General features: G+C 42.9%; 1 protein-coding gene across 2 annotated transcripts in view; it reads left to right on the top strand.

Moving 5' to 3' along the window:
- The window catches only part of SEL1L3 (SEL1L family member 3), a 118,668-nt gene that overhangs the window by 47,484 nt on the left and 53,975 nt on the right, over positions 1 to 17,209 (top strand). For both annotated transcript variants that reach the window (XM_010367999.2, XM_030915853.1), the window contains exons 10-11: positions 11,905 to 12,116; positions 14,217 to 14,396. In XM_010367999.2, the coding sequence (XP_010366301.2) occupies positions 11,905 to 12,116; positions 14,217 to 14,396 (392 nt within the window). The remainder of the gene's footprint in view (positions 1 to 11,904; positions 12,117 to 14,216; positions 14,397 to 17,209) is intronic.

Genomic DNA, 17,209 nt, shown 5'->3' with positions numbered 1-17,209 from the left:
TGTATACATATATATACATATATGTATGTATGTATATGTGTGTGAATATGTGTGTATATATCATATATAATATATGTACATTACATTATATAACATAAAATATAATATATAATAATATATAATATATAAACATGTTATAATTATATATATATATATATTAATCTAAAGATATATAGAATAGAGAATAGAATATATAAATAGCTATAAGTAGAGAAACTTAATAATAATATAATAGAAGATATAAGGATTATATATAATATATTTAATAAGTAAGATATATAAATAATATAATAATATATAATAATATAAGTATATTTAATATATAATTAATAATATAATATATAAGTGATTTATATAGAAGATATAGAATATTTATAAGAATTTTATATATCAAATATATATTATATAAGTATTTTATATATATAATATATAATTATATAATAAATAATAGTAAAATAATATATATTATTATATAAGGATTCATATATAAAAGTATTTTATATCTATATATTATATATATATTTTATATTATATATATATATAGTCTTTTTATATATATAATATATATTATTATATAAGTATTTTATATATATAATATACTTAGAAGAATTTCAGCACATGGTAAGCCTTACATAAGCAGGGTTTCTCAATCTCACAATATGGACATTTTGGACTGTAGAATTTTTTTTGTTGGGGACTGTCCTGTGTATTATGGGATGTTTAGCTGCATTTCGGGACTCCACAACTAGATACAAATAGCACCCTCCCCATATCCCTCCTTTCCAAAAATATCTCCAGGTATTGGCAAATGCTCCCAAGTCCCTAGGGAGGCCAGATCACCCCCAGCTGAGAACCACTGCTACGTCAGTGCTGTTGCTCTTATTACTGGGCAGAGATAATTCCAGGTTGCCGCTGGATGGCTGTCTGGAGGTGATGAAGCCCCGTGCCCCAAGACCCGCAAATAGGAGAGGGAGACGCATGTTGGACAGTTTAGGCTAAATGGGCTAAGACCACATCCACACCAACATTGTTTTTATGCGAGTTCCAATCCTACTTAAAAATAGTTTCGCTGATTGGAAACAGGAGTGCATCCTTTTTACAAAATGTTCTTTTTAAAGTAAATACTGTCTATGAGAAGGTTTTCATGTTATTGTTGCAGCTCAAAATTTTGTTTATAAGAATTCAGAATGATTTGTTTTCCATGGAGGCCTGGCAATGAAATCTAATGAAAAACCCCAATCATAAGTCCCTTTACCTTAAGACTCCCTGGGTATGGGTGCTGCGGAACCGCTAGATTCCCACGCAGTGAGCGTATTCCACTGACCTCTGTTAGGCATCTGAGGCCCCCATCAGTGGGGAGAGAGGGGGACCCAAAGCTGGATTTGCCACTTTAGGATCCACCGTTCATGCTTAAACTGCCTTTGGGGTCTTCTGGCGCCAAGTTAGAACAGCCCCAAGGAGCTTCCCCTGAGGGACCATACCTGCCAGCCTCCCCTGCCACTACATCCTCTGCTTCCAGAGGCACGTGGCCAGCTGCCTTCCTCTTCTCCCTGCCTTTCCCTGGCCTAGGAGCTGGCAGGGAGGGAGAGCAGAAGTTTAGGTGAGTTTCTAGAACCAAGCCCTGGGACCCATTCGCCTTCAGCGCCTCTTTTTCTAGGTCAAATTGGAAGGATTGGGGAGCCTTCTGTAGAGGTAGGGCATATACTCCTTAAGGTTATCTCTCTACCTGGCACAGGGCCCTTGCTTGGGGCTATCATAGCATCTTCCAGCAAACCTGGAAGAAAGACTGGTGTCTTGTATTGCACCCAGCTTCCTAACAAGGCTGAGAGAGAAAAAAAAAAACTTGATTTTGTAAATTGAGGGTAAAAAAAAAAAAAAGAATTTATATTTCCAACACGTCTTTACTCTGCTCTCCTATAAAAAGAACCATAGTAAGACGAGTGTGACGCTATTGCCGTTCCCAGTTCCTCAAATACCCTTCGTTCCAAGTTCGTCCTGCCCACAGCGTCTGGCCCTAGCTGGCTCCGGCAGGCTTCAGATGACTCTAGTTAATAGGAACTGTGTTTGTATTCTATTTTCTGCTGCTGCCCTGACCTGTCCTGTCCTGTTGATTAATAGACTTTATTAGAACATCCTCATCATATTACATTTTTCATATCTGAGATAAGCTGTAAGAATGGATTCAGGCATGAGATGTTTGATGCTTGGAATTCTTACTGTAGGAACTGAACAGGCGCAGTAACAAAGATAAGGAATTTAACTGAGTGGGTGTGTTCTGAAGTTACTCACAACCTTTCGTTCATTCATTTACTGAACAAGCATTGACTGAATGCCCCCTACGAGCCAGGATAGAATCAAAATGGGGCTGTGTTTTGAATGAGAGTCATTTAGGCTAATGTAAAAGAAAACATCAGCTCCCATAGTTTCCCCAAAGGGCATTAATCTGTGGAATTGTTTTTCTGGAATTTTTAACAAATAAGATGCCATCATGGAGCAAGAGAAAATGGGCTGTAATTTCTGGTTCTGTCTGAGAGTCATCTTCTTCCCTGCCAGCAGCTTTTCTTCATAGACATAGCCAGCACTCCACTTCCAGGCCGCTACATGTGCACGTTTCAGACCTGAAAGTGTTTCTTCCCCCCACACTGTGTGATTTTAGATGGATCATCTGCTCACTATCTCAGCCAACAACACACTTCAAAGCAGAGATGAGAACATTGCAGGGGGTAGAGAGTGGGGAGGCTTTGGCTTCATTAACAGCCAGTGGGAAGTGGAAGAGTGTCCTCCACGTTCCCGTCCAGTGAGGTCAGCACCTTTGAGTTGTTCCCAGAATAACCGTATTCTTCTACTACAACTGAGAGTCACCAAATATTTACACTTTTCCTCTTTAAGGGCTGTGATTTTAAAATTCTTATTCTTGCTAGAATACACATAACAAAATTTGCCATCTGAACCAGTTTTAAGTGTACACAGTTCAGCAGCATGAAGGATATTCACATTCTTGTGCCACAGAGTTCCACAACTTTTTTCTTGCAAAACCGAAAATTCGTACTCAGTAAACATCTACCCATTGCCTCCATCCCAAACCCTGGGAGCCATCATCCTGCTTTTTTTTTCTCTGAGTTTGACTGCTTTAGATACCTTGTATAAGTGGTATCTTACACAGTATTTGTCTTTTGGTGACTGGTTTATTTCACTTAGCATAATGTCCTCAAGGTTCATCTCTGTTGCAGTGTGTGTTAGAATTTCCTTTCATCTTAAGGCTGAATGGTATTTCATGACATGTTTATACCACACTTTATTTATCCATTCATCCATCGATGGACACTTGAGTTGCTTCCACCCCTTGACTATTGTGAGTGACTTTGCTAAGAATATGGGTCTACAAATATCTCTTTAGAACCATGCTTTCATTTTCTGTTGGATATATACTGGATCCAGAAGCAAAATTTCTGGGTCATATAGTAATTCTACATTTAGTTTTCTGAGAAACCTCCATGCTGTCTTCCACGGCAGCTGCGCCCTTTATATTCCCTCCAACAGTGCACAAGGGTTCCAATTTCTCTACATCCTCAGAAACACTTGTTATTTCCTGTTTTGTTTGGTTGTTTGCTCGTTTTTTTTTTGAGACAGTCTTACTCTGTCGTCCAGGCTGGAGTGCAGTGGCGGATCTCGGCTCACCACAACTTCTGCCTCCTGGGTTCAAGCGATTCTCCTGCCTCAGCCTCCTGAGTAGCTGGGATTACAGGGATGCACCACCCAACCCAGCTAATTTGTATATGTTTAGTAGAGATGGGGTTTCGCCATATTGGCCAGGCTGGTCTTGAACTTCTGACCTCAATTGATCTACCTGCCTCAGTCTCCCAAAGTGCTGTGATTACAGGCATGAGCCACTGCACCTAGTCCATTTTTTTTGTTGTTGTTCTGAGACAGAGTTTTGCTCTTGTTGCCCAAGCTAGAGTGCAATGGCGCAATCTTGGCTTACTGCAACCTCTGCCTCCTGGATTCAAGCGATTCTCTTGCCTCAGCCTCCTGAGTAACTGGGATTACAGATGCCTGCCACCACACCTGGCTGATGTTTTGTATTTTTAGTAGAGACAGGGGTTTTGCCATGTTGACCAGGCTGGTCTCGAACTCCTGACCTCAGTTGATCTCCCTGCCTTGGCCTCCCAAAGTGCTAGGATTCCAGTTGTGAGCCCCTGCACTCAACCCTTTGAGATGTATTTGAGGACATCTAAGCTGTACTGTGAAATCAGGAAAGTCAACAGTCATTATGCAGGATGGTAGTTCTGGTAAAGAGGATGCCTACACAGTGGCAAGGGGGGCATCGGAGAAGAGCCATCTGCCTGGGGAGACAGGAGAGATGACGTGAGGAGAGGTATCTAAGTGGGAACATAACAGCTGTTTGCCAGGCAGGCAAACTGAGGAGTGTGGGCGGATGAGGTATGTTCCTTGTTGAGTATGGGGCACAAACACACCATGTGTGGTCATATAGAAGAAGGATCACTTCACTAACATATGGCATAGGCAGCTAACTTATGCCTAGCACTGTTGCAGGCGCTGTCGAGAATTCAAAGTATAAGTTGGATCCTTCCACTTCTTGCACCACCCTTAACAAGCTTGCCAGAGTGAGTGACGGAGACACGTGTAGGATCAAATGGTGAAACTCAAGGCAGAGTAAGATGAGCTTTATTCAGGCAAACCTGTTCCCCAGGTCCACATGGTATCTTTCTGTCCACTAAGTTCTTTCATAGACATTGTGTCACTTTATAAAAGCATTGCATTTTAAATTCCGGTTAAACCAGACTTTCTCCAATATATAAATTACTGCACAAAAATAAATTATACCTCACAGCCATGAAGATGGCTACTATGAAAAAAACAAACAAACAAACAAAAAAAAAAAACAGGGAAAAAAAAAAAAACTCCTCAAAGACAGGAACAGTATTTAGGGTTTTGGTTTTTCTTTTGCTTTTTGTTTGCTTGTTTGTTTGTTTTTTAAGACCCTTGCCTCAATAAATATTTGTTGAGTAACTGAATGGCGGCAGCCCAGATGAATAAGTGATCTCACCTTAGTACTCAAAACATCTTTGTTGGGTCAACGAATCACTGAAGGAATGAGGAATTTGACTTCCAGGAGACCGAAGTTCAAGGTTTGTGCTAGTCAAGCCACAGCTCCGATCCAGACTGCTAAGAGATCTATGGGCTTACTCTGCTTCTTTCTACATTTCCCTCATTTCTCCTACTCTCTCTCAGCCTGTTTCCTCTGAGGAGCGACTGCTCTTTCTCGGTAGACACTTCTGTAAACATCGTTCTGTTTCTCAGGTCTACCAGGACGCTGTTTGCCAGCTTTCTGCTGTCAACAGCAGTAGACCAGAATCCTGCTCAGGTCTGTGCACACTCATTTACAAAAGAATTCCAGAAATGTAGCCGTCATAGTTCTTGCTTTCATACCATCTGTAATCTAGTTGCTGAGATATACAGGTTCCAAGATGTAAAGCAGCCCCGGGGTACCTGCAAACCCAGTTCAGGACCCGTGTACTGGGTGCATCCCAGCATGGTGCCAGGCCCTGGGGCGACCACAATGAAAATCGTGGACCAGCCCACACACAACTCTGTGCCAGGTGCCAGGGGGTGCAGAGGAGGGAGGCTCATTGAGAGTTGACAGCTGATGGGCTAACCTGGTATAAGACGCAGCTGTTCCCACTGGTATTTTCCGCTCTGATGTATAACAGGACACGTTCCTCGCCTGCCGGAGCGGGCACGCCTTTGAATTAAACATGGCGGGGCTACTCGGGGCCCCCAACTGCAGCGCATATAGATGTGGCTGAGTCCCCTTGCTGCCTCGGGCATTCCAGGGCCTCTGCTCTGCATCCTGATTTTCTTGCTTGGCACAGGGATTCTCCTGTGCTGCTGTGACTTGTAGTTCACCACCGTCTAGACTCTTGGGTGGCATCCAACACGAGACCCCACGTTCAGGACTCTGGAGGAGGGGACTCTGATTGGTCAAACTCTATGTTGTTTCCTGGGGAACCTCCAATTCTCTAGGAAAATGGCTCCTGCCAGAGCATAGAAATTGCCCCATTAGCATTTGGGTTTTTTCTAATGCTAGTGCGGTGGTGTTTTAGTATGCGTGTTTTTTCATTATTTGAGAGTTGTGCTGGCCATTTCCTTCTTTTACTTTCCTGTCACACCTTGCCTGTCAAAACCGAGCCTTTTGAATTCAAAAACCCTTTGAATGGGGCCCTGGCATCCAGAGAAGAGAGGCGATGAGGACTGGACTGGTGAGAGGCTGCAGGGATGGCAGTGGCAGGCCAGGCTCTTAGTTGTGGCGGGGAGCAGTGAGGAAGGACACAAAGGCACTGAACAGGTGACATGAAGGTAGAGAGGGGAGGGGGGAACTGGGCAGCATGCCCCCAGGGACATCTGCCCCATGGCCAGGCCTATTTATTCCTTTCCTGCCTTTCATCTGCACTGGGCACCTCTGACCAAGGGAGTTGGTGCCTGTGGCTAAAGGAAGTCCAAGGTCTGCCAACAAATGGTTCTCTGAGATGGGGCCAGGTCCAAGGTTGGGCTCGGCTCCCTGGGCTGACACCATCTGCACCCCTTCAGGACCACTGCCTGCCCCTTGCCCCCAGGCTCTGGAGTGCTGAGTGTGGGGGCAGAGGTGTCCCCACACAATACGCCAAGGAGTGACTGGCTGCACTAGCGAAGCTCTGCTTTGCTTTTGACTTTATTTTTGCCAACAATTGCGATGTTTATTTGGAGACCTTAAAATGCAGAGAGTGGAGATGTTAGAAATACAATTATGCTACATAATAACATCGGGATACCGTTTCCTTTTAAGAGCTGTGTTCCCTGTTGTTTGTTGAAGAACCATCATCTTTATTATATTTTTTAAAAAAGCATACATTATAGTTTTTTTAAAAAAAATACACAGAGACACCAAGAAAACAAACAATGGGCTGTGCTTTTCTTGGTCGGAGAATAACAGCTCTGAAAGGAGAGAGAGACAGAGAAAGAGAGAGAGAGAGGGAGGAAGGAGGGAAGGAAAGGAAGAAGACAGAGAGGAAAATGACGTGTGTAAAATCAGAGAGTTTATAAGGGGTCGGTAGCAGAGGCTTATACCTGTAATTCCAGCCCTTTGGGAGGCCAGTGCAGGAGGATCACTTGAGACCAGGAGTTCAAGACCAGCCTGAGTAACATAGTGAAACCCTGTCTCTATTTAAAAAAAATAAATAAATAAAAAAAAGACTGGGCGCTGTAGTTCATGCCTGTAATCCCAGCACTTTGGTAGGCAGAGGTAGGTGGATTGCTTGAGGCCAGGAGTTCGAGACCAGCCTGGCCAACATGGCAAAACCCTGTCTCTACCAAAAAAAAAAAAAAAAATTAGCCAGGTGTGGTGTGCATCCGTGTAATCCCAGCTACTTTGGAAGCTGAGGCAGGAGAACTGCTTGAACCCGGGAGGTGGAAGTTGCAGCGAGCCAAGATCATGCCAGTGCACTCCAGTCTGGGTGACAGAGCAAGATTCTGTCTCAACAAAATAAAATAAAAAAGAAGAAAGAAAAGAAAATTTACACAGTATATAGAAAGATACAGATAGGCTTTTTTTTTTTTTTTTTTTTTTTTTTTGAGACGGAGTCTCACTCTGTCACCTAGGCTGGAGTGCAGTGGCACGATCTTGGCTCACTGCAAGCTCCACCTCCCAGGTTCACACCATTCTCCTGCCTCAGCCCCCCGAGTAGCTGGGACTACAGGCACTTGCCACTACACCCTGCTAAATTTTTTTTGTATTTTTAATAGAGATGGGGATTTCACCGTGTTAACCAGGATGGTCTGGATTTCCTGACCTCGTGATCCGCCCGCCTCAGCCTCCCAAAGTGCTGGGATTAGAGGCGTGAGCCACCGCGCCCGGCCCAAATAGGCTTTTTTTGAAAGAGAAAAATAAAATAGCCCGTGAGCCCAATAAGGATCTCCAGGTCAGAGTGCAAACCAGTCAACTTGGTGTAGATCATTCCTTTTAATAGTTAAGTGACATTTTCTCCTTTCCTTTTTTTCCCCTTTCAAACTTCTACTTTGGATGCATTACACCTTTCAGAAGCTTGAAACTAAAAATGACTTTCCTACTGATGTCTCCATTCCTCTCCCAAGGAATGAGGTGCCTTTCTCCTCCTGAATTCTCAAACAGACACTGGTCCCAGCTCCGGGGCCTTCAGCAAGTGGCTACCTTCTCATATTCTGCTTTTTGTCTCTTCTAAAGATGAGCACACAAATGGTGACCTTATGGTATTACTGTGAAAAAGGGGAAAAAAAAGCAAAATAAACGATTCTGGGCTACATGGAAAATAGTAAGGGGTAATGAATGGTGGTAGTGGCTTTTGTTTCTTAGCTTTGGGTGCTGAAAGAAAGAAAATGGGAAAACAGCTTCTTCTATTTTGTTTGTTTCTTCATTAAACCATTAATCTCCATAAACAAGGCCTGTTTTTAGTTACAGATTGACTAGGAAAAAATGCATATGCTAAGCCAGATGGGTGAAATTAACAGTTTCATTAAACTGACTTTAAAATAACCAGTTACACAATATCACCCAAGACATTATGCCTTTGCTTTTGAGCAACAGTTGGAATTCAAAGTTTACCAAATGTGCAAAATGAGCAGTTTTACCTTAGGATTATTATTTTTTATTGTATTTACTACTGCAGACAATTATTTAGATTCTTTTTCAGAGAAAATACTGTTTGGTTATATTTCAGGGGCAGTTTTGCATTTCATGTGCAGAAGAAATAACATAGCCCTTTCAAACTGCCTGTGTTTCGATCTGCAGTTTTTTTGTGCTAAAAATTTGAGCTTTTCGAAGGATTCCCTTTTTGCTCCTTATTCTCCAGCAATCTCAGCTACCTGGGCACTCCTGCTAATGATTTCTGAGGTTCTGTGCCAGCGGTCGGCAGGGCAAGTGTTTCATTCGAAGCTTCATTTGGTTTGGAGTCTCTTCCTCCTCTGAGCCTACAAAGAGCGGGTCCATGGGTACTCTGGCAAACTCGTCATCTTAGTTAGGCATTTGGCAGAGTAGGTGAGGCAGGGATGAATTGTTAACAAATGTTAATGTTGCTTTGCTGGGAATGTGCAGAGGGGCATCCAAGATGAGCACATAGTTAAAAGTAAACACATGAATAAGTGGCAGTGGAATTTATTTTGCAACTCTGAGTTCTACAGTGTCTACTGAATTCAGTGTATTCCAGGTTCTTATCACAGCTAAAGACTGGGTAGAACAGACTTCTCTCAACTATGCAAAGGGAAAAGCCAAGACAAGATTCCTCAGGCTGCTGGTGAAAAAGGGTGTTATCATGCAGATGTCATCCTAACAGATTAGCAGAGGGAAATGGAAATGTTCGAGGATGTTCAATGCCATGTTGTTGGTTATAGCAAAACCGCTGGAAACAACCCAGGAGTCTAAAAATAGAGGCCTGGTAGGGAAAATGGTACAGCTATGGAATGCAATACTACTGAAGCATTAGAAAAAATGAGCTTCTGACAGCCCCAGAGAGTTATTCATAATGTGTAGTTAATTTAAAAAAGAAAGTCGAGAGTCAGAATCTACAATGGCATAATACGCCATTTTGGTAAAGAAAATGTGTATGTAGATATGTAAATAGATGTGGATATGAATTATTGTATATACGAAGGAAAAGTCCCAAAGCCTACATACCAAGCTTTTAATAGTTTTTAATCTTCATTATTAAAGAAAGATTGAGGGAGAGGGGATTTCTGTTTTTATTTTATACAAATCTGCATTGTTTGATTTTTTTTTTTTTTTTTTTTTAACAAGAAGCTGTTATTTCTCTGGGGAGTTTTAAAAAAATACAGAAAAAGGAACAAACTCCATTCGTTCAGTAAAGTGAATTTTTTCAGCACCTACTGTGCCAGGTACTTGGGATCAAAAAAGCAAAAGCAGAGCCAGGAGGTAGGCAGGAAGGAGTTCCAGGAGCCAGTAGCTAGAGGATGCCTTAGGGCTGGTGGAGGTGGTGGCTGCATCATTCCCCACAGCTCAGGGTCTGCAAGCACAAGCACAGTGTCCCCCTCTCAGGGACACCCACCCCACCCATGTGTCCCCAGGCACCAGTACCCACTCATTAACAACATGTCAGCATTCCCAGTATCATCTGTGGGTCCTTCTGATCTCGACTTCCATTTTTAGCGCGGACCTCTGCAAGGAAATCGCCCTTACATAGACCCACCCCCAACCTTCCCACATTGGAGACTCTTTTCTGTTCAATCCTGATGAAGGACTGATAAGAGTGAGTCTCTCTCATTACCTCCTGAGCTTTAAAAAAAATAACATTTTGATTTTTGATGGAATGAAGAAAGGAAGAAAAATGTTGGACATAGTTTTTAGGCAGGTGAAATTTTAGTCAAGTTGACATTTAACTTAACATTTAAATCAACATTATTTACATGTACATTTACATTTAACTAACATCCTAAGTTAAATGTAAGTCTTCAGTTAAAAGTTAAGTCTTAAGTTAAATGTAAATAGTATCTTTGTAATCCTATATGGCCTTTTGTAACATAGCATCTAGCATAGTGCTTTGCACATAATAGAAAGTAAACATTCGTTGGCTGAATTAACAAGAGATAGGAATAATGAAGATAGACTTTAGAAGACTCTAACAGGGCATCTAGGGCCATAAAACTTGCTTGTTTGGGCTTAAGTGATGATCAGCTTATAGATTCATGGGAGAATTATGTAAAAGGAAGCATCATATAGCAGTTGTGTAAACAAGTCTCTATCCACGTGGTAAGGTACCTATTAAGGCAACTGACTGACTGTTCATTGAGGGTATGTGCATCAGGGTGACTGTGAACTCTGGCTTTAGTGACCTTCAAAGTGGGTCTCACAGATTGGCTCTGCCTCTTGCCAGCCTTTGTAACGTTAGACAAGTTATTCTTCTCCAGGCCTCAGTCTCTTCATGTGAAAAATGGGGATGCTGGAAATAGTACCGACTTATAAAAGTGTACCAATTAGGCCGGGCGCGGTGGCTCAAGCCTGTAATCCCAGCACTTTGGGAGGCCGAGACGGGCGGATCACGAGGTCAGGAGATCGTAGACCATCCTGGCTAACACTGTGAAACCCCGTCTCTACTAAAAAATACAAAAAACTAGCCGGGCGAGGTAGCGGGCGCCTGTAGTCCCAGCTACTCGGGAGGCTGAGGCAGGAGAATGGCGGGAACCCGGGAGGCGGAGCTTGCAGTGAGCTGACATCCGGCCACTGCACTCCAGCCTGGGCGACAGAGCGAGACTCCGTCTCAAAAAAAAAAAAAAAAAAAAAAAAAAAAAGTGTACCAATTAAATGCCATAATTTACATAAGACACTTAACCCAGTACTTGGCCTGCTGTAAGCTCTCAATAAAAGTTGACACATTCTTTTTATTTGGAGACCCATGAGAAAAACTGGGGACAAAAGATGTCCAGAAAGCATCCAAAAATAAGATTCTTTTACTCAACTTTTTAGAGCAGTGCCTAGGAACTGTTTGTGAGATAAAACACAATCTTCTTTAGGGAGTCTTAGAGGGGGAAAAAGTCTCTCTGGAAGTTTCAGTGGTCCTGGTTTGGTGATGAGTTACACTGAGGAAATTACTCTCTTGAGGCAATTTCTGAGCTACATACAGCACATCATTTCCCCAGGATACCAGGCTGTCATTTAGTGCCAAAGAAAAGCTATTTACAGAATGACACCATGGCATCCCCAAAGGGTTTAATTTACCTCCCTAGAAGGTGGCATATTTTGAGGCACTGCGGGACCGACCATATCAATAACTCAGGTGCTTTAATTGGCTTTTCCTCTTTTTCTAAAGCCATGTCGATCCCATGGTAATTAATTGTGTGTGCTCTGAATTGTGTTATTTACAGTGCCAAGGAACCAAAATGAATCTGTATTAGAAATCGGTGGGAAGATATTTGAGAAGGCTGTAAAGAGACTCTCTAGCGTTGATGGTCTTCACCAAATTAGCTCTGTCATCCCCTTTCTGATGGATTCCAGCTGCTGTGGATACCATAAAGCATCCTACTACCTCGCAGTCTTTTATGAGACTGGATTAAATGTTCCTCGGGATCAGCTGCAGGTAGAGTATTTCATTGCTCCATTAACATCAGTCACCTGCGTTATATTTGCAGCGCAATGCGCTCATGCCCCTGGTAGAACTGGACATGTTGCAGCTCCTTGGAGTCCTTTAAAAATCTTTACACTCAAGATAAAGGCCCTGGGGCTGTGTTAAATACAGGATCCTTTCCTTTCAGTGAACGAAAAAGAGCACTTCATCCATTTCTAGACAAGGCCTTGGGGGGATGATTGGTGTACCAGCTAAGGAACAGTGTCAGGGCTTGCCAGAACCCCAGTTCTTCAAGAACAGGTGCTTCTTACCAAATTCTTTTAATTACTCTGGCTGGGAGACCGTTATCCATTATCCCACATCACTTTTCAGCTAAGTGAAGTCACTTGGACCTTGAAGCAAAGTATTGCTGCATCCAGCAGTCTGTCATCAAAATAAACGCCATACCAGACGGCTTCATTTCTGCTTTTGAATCCAAATTTATTATGCAACTTGCCTAACATTTAGAATTACATTTTCATAGTGCATTAGTCAGGGTTCTCCAGTGAAACAGAACCAATGGGATTAGATATATATAGGAAGAGGTTTCTTACGAAGAATTGGCTCATGCAGTTATGGAGGCTGAGAAGTCCCACGGTCTGCCGTCTGAAAGCTGAGGGCCAGGAAAGCCAGTAGTGTAATTCCAGTCTAAGCCTGAAGGCCTGAGAATCAGGAGAGATGATGCCATAAATTCCAGTCCGAGGGCAGGAAAAAAAAAAAAAAAAGAAACAAAACAAAAAACACATGATGTCTTCCTGCCTCAAGTAGGCAGGCAGGCAGCAGAGAGCAAAAAGGGACCAATTTCTCTTTCCTCTGCCTTTTTGTCCTATGGAGGCCCTCAAGAGATTGGATGATGCCCACTCACAGTGGAGAGGGCTGTCTGCGTAGCTCACCTCACCAGTTCAAATATTCATCTCATCCGGAAACACTCTCGCAGACACATGCAGAAATGATGTTTCCTCTGGGTACCCGATGGCACAGTCGAGTTGACACACAAAATGAACCATCGCAATAAGTACTGCTAAATGTTCCCTGATTGCTTTTCGTTTTCAGATTTGCATAGGTGATTGTGTGTCTGTGGTTAGGGAGGCTCAGACTGTTGAGAGGTGCCCAAATGGTTCCATGTTCCCTTCCAGTGATTTGCTTATGGTACCTCTGGCTTACAGATGCTCCGGAATCACAGCATGTTTTCCTGAGCCCCAGAAGCAGTCCCCACAAGGCTGGAATAACAAGAACAGTCTAGTCCCATCTCTGCCACAAAGTGGCTGGTTGACCATGGACAATCGACTTCCCCTTTCTGGGCCCCTCTTTTCCCAACTATGAAATGAGGTGGTCAGACCAGTCAATCTCCAGAGACCCTTCCAGCACAAACATTCTGAGAGTGTGAGGATGGGACATGGGCCTGCCATCCAGACCCTGTGTTCATCGATGACGTCGCTGAAACAGAACAGGGGACGTAGGACGGTTGGTTGGTGCCCAAAAAAGTGCTGCAGTAGAAGTCACGAGAGATCCCCGTTTGTACCAGGAAGAGGCAAAAGGGCGTTTTAAGCTGTTTGACATTAGGAAGGGCAGCTAGCTGGAAATTTGTAAACCAATAGAAAGCTGGATTGGCTTTTTTCCTAAAGATTCATTTCATTTTATTATTTTTTTAAAAAGGCAAGTTAAATCCCAGCACTTTGAGAGACCGAGGCAGGTGGATCATGAGGTCAGGAGATCGAGACCATCCTGACTAACACGGTGAAACCCTGTCTCTACTAAAAATACAAAAAATTAGCTGGGCATGGTGGTGTGCGCCTGTAGTTTCAGCTACTCGGGAGGCTGAGGCAGGAGAATGGCGTGAACCCAGGAGGCGGAGCTGGCAGTGAGCCGAGACTGCACCACTGCACTCCAGCCTGGGCAACAGAGCGATACTCTGTCTCAAAAAAAAAAAAAAAAAAAAAAAAAAGGCAAGTTAACATATTTCTGGAATGGCTAGGATTGTATATAGGAATTGGGCCTGATAACCTCTCAGTGTTGGGATTTTATGACCCTATCTACAATCTCATGAGCACTTTGTAAATTTCTTCCTAACAGGGCATGTTGTATAGTTTGGTTGGAGGCCAGGGGAGTGAGAGGCTGTCGTCAATGAATCTTGGGTATAAACACTACCAGGGTATTGACAACTACCCCCTGGACTGGGAACTGTCATATGCCTACTACAGCAATATTGCCACCAAGACACCCCTTGACCAGCACACGCTGCAAGGAGATCAGGTATGAGAGAGAAAAAAGGTTGGGAATGGTTATGGGCCTGTTTACCTGCTTTCATGGAGTGTCTGCACCTGTGGCTGCTTTCGTCGTTGGCCTTCAGAGGATGAACATAATCGAATGGAGAGAGGAGCTTTCTTGCGCTCTCCAATTCCTATTTCCTGGCTGTGTTCTCAGGATGAATGCAGGGGCAGCCCTACATTTATGCATGAAAAGCTTTTCATTCTTGAGAGGACCAGTATGTGAAGAGTCCATTTGGCCTTGGGCAGATTTTGATTTTGTAAAAAAGAAACATAGGCGTCTTGTCTTTGTGCCAATACCGTATGAGATGCTGAGGTCTGGAGATGTTAGGTGGGGTTGGGTCAAATTGAGTGGAGGCAGGAAGCTGTAAGGGCTCTTTTCAATGTGTGATGAGCAAGCAATGTCTACAATGGAGACAGGCAAGCTTCTTACCCAGCTATGTTCCCCCTGCTGGGTGCTTGAGAAATGTCTGGCCCCATGCCGTGAGCCTTGCTACCCCAGTGCTCCCAGGTGACTGACAACAGGATGTGATGATTGAAGACTCCACCCTATCCCAGATGAAGGACTAGATGAGGGACACTAACTCTAGCCCCCAGTTTTGCAGGCTCTCAAATATTATTGATTCATTGGACAAAACAATCAGTGACTCGCCTCTCCCAAAAGACCATAATGTATTACATTAGACCAACTGATGGTTTGTTTCCAGACTTCTTTTGGAGGACAGGGAATAATAGGATCCAACTAAAAGGTGATAACGTAAGAATAAAAGAAAGCTGCCCTTTGATACAGATCTGCATCAAATAGTGGTAGACAATGAACTAGTTGCTTCTTATAAGTAGTTGTGTGGTTTTTTTTTTTTTTTTTTTTTTTTTTTTTTTTTTTTGAGACAGAGTCTCGTTCTATCCCCCAGGCTGGAATGCAGTGGTACGATCTCAGCTCAGTGCAACCTCCATCTCCGGGGTTCAAGTGATTCTCATGCCTCAGCCTCCCGAGTGGCTGGGATTATAGGCTTGTGCCACCACGCCTGGCTAATTTTTTGTATTTTCCGTAGAGACAGGGTTTCACCATGTTGGCCAGGCTGGTCTTGAACTCCTGACCTCAGGTGATCCACATGCCTCAGCCTCCCAGAGTGCTGGGATTACAGGCGTGAGCCATCATGCCTGGCGAGTGCCATAAACTCATGATTTGCCCCTGCTTAGTGAGCAGCTCTGAGAGAGAGGCCTAGCCAGGTTAGGATTGTTGAATTTTAGGCTGAGTGGCTGACTGGGAAGCAGACCACTGGTCCCCAGCTCTGCCCCTGGATTGGGCTCAGAAATCCTCAATGCAGAAAATGCAAGCTTTGATGTTTGGAAATGGTTGGTTTCTGGAAAAGAAATCTAGAGTGGCTACTGGGTGGTTATGAAGTAAATGACTTGAAGATATATGCTGTCAGTAAATATTGAACATGAGTCAAGCTATAAAACACCAAAAGGCTGTCTATATAGGCATTCTAATTCCTTCAGAAAATAATGATTCCTTCTGAACAAACTTACACACCCTTATAATATATACATGTATTTTCTGTCTGTATAATTTAACCTCAATTTACAGGAATAGATTTATTAATTGGTGAAGTTTTTTTTAAAAAAAGAATTGTTCTAAAAAAATTTTCACAAAGTCAAGCCAAAAAAAAATTGCTTTTTTTTTTTTTAACTAAGCCTGGATGTGTTAATAATGTTCTACATGTGTATACTTTTAAGAATTCAAATTCAGCATAAATTAGCAAACAGGAAATGGTATGTTGCTAACAAGCTCCTTTTCTTTTGAAGATTTGGCATGTGAAATGTTATGATTACGAAAGAAAACGTTTAATTGGTCAGAACCAGAGGAGATGAATAGAAAAGATCCGTCTTGCAGCTGAAAAGTCGCCTGATTAAGAATCACAGATAGGAATTATACAGTTAGAAGAGTTGTGTCATAGCTCATTTTCTTAAGAATGTGTAATTAATGGCTTCTGAAGAATTTAAACCGGTGTCGTACGTTGATTTAAATGTCCTTTTGTTGAGAAATCTATTAATTCACCAGCGTAATATAGTAAATGAGAAGACAGAGAAAGCCAGACCTCTAATTAACAAACCAAGGACCCATCAATAACTGCTTTCTTGGTTCTTGCTTCATTCTCTCTTTTATGTAACTCGTGGTTCACATCATTTCATCTTTATTAGCGCTCTCCCTTCACATCACTTTCTTTATGGTTTAGTAGGACTCTGCTTCAGGCTAGATAGAAAGAAGACAGCTAGTGCTTCTGTTTGTTTCTGCGGCTTAATGACAAATGATTAGTCCTCACATTCTGCCCCCTCCTCAAAAGCTGCTCTTCCTCAAGGTTTGGTTGCCAGTCTTCTGTTCTCTCTCTGCATTTTCTGGACGAGATCTCATCTACACCTTTGGTTTCAGCTACCCTCCACATATGATCATTCTCAGACCTTAATCTCCGGCTGTTTTCTTGCAAATCCCCATCTGCCGTCATTGTTACATACTGCAAAAGAAACACATCCCTCCTCATCTCCATTCCCTGCAAACACCTCAGCAGATGGCACCGTTGTTCATGCTAGAACCTGGGGAGTCATCTTGGATCCGCCATCATCCCACTAGTCAACAACCCCCAACAGCTTTCCATGCCGCTTTTTCTCTCCTCCCCACGTGCAGCCCTGCTGCTGCCTGAATTTGTTGCTCATCACCTCCCCTCTGAGCTCCCACAACAGCGGATGGGCTGAATTGTGTCCTGCCAAAATCCGTATGTTGAGGTTCCAATTCCCAGT

This window comes from Rhinopithecus roxellana, chromosome 2 (genome assembly GCF_007565055.1).
Source record: "Rhinopithecus roxellana isolate Shanxi Qingling chromosome 2, ASM756505v1, whole genome shotgun sequence".
NCBI lineage: Eukaryota > Metazoa > Chordata > Mammalia > Primates > Cercopithecidae > Rhinopithecus > Rhinopithecus roxellana.
Note: the sequence above shows the minus strand (reverse complement) of the source record. Positions and strands in the feature narration are given on the sequence as shown.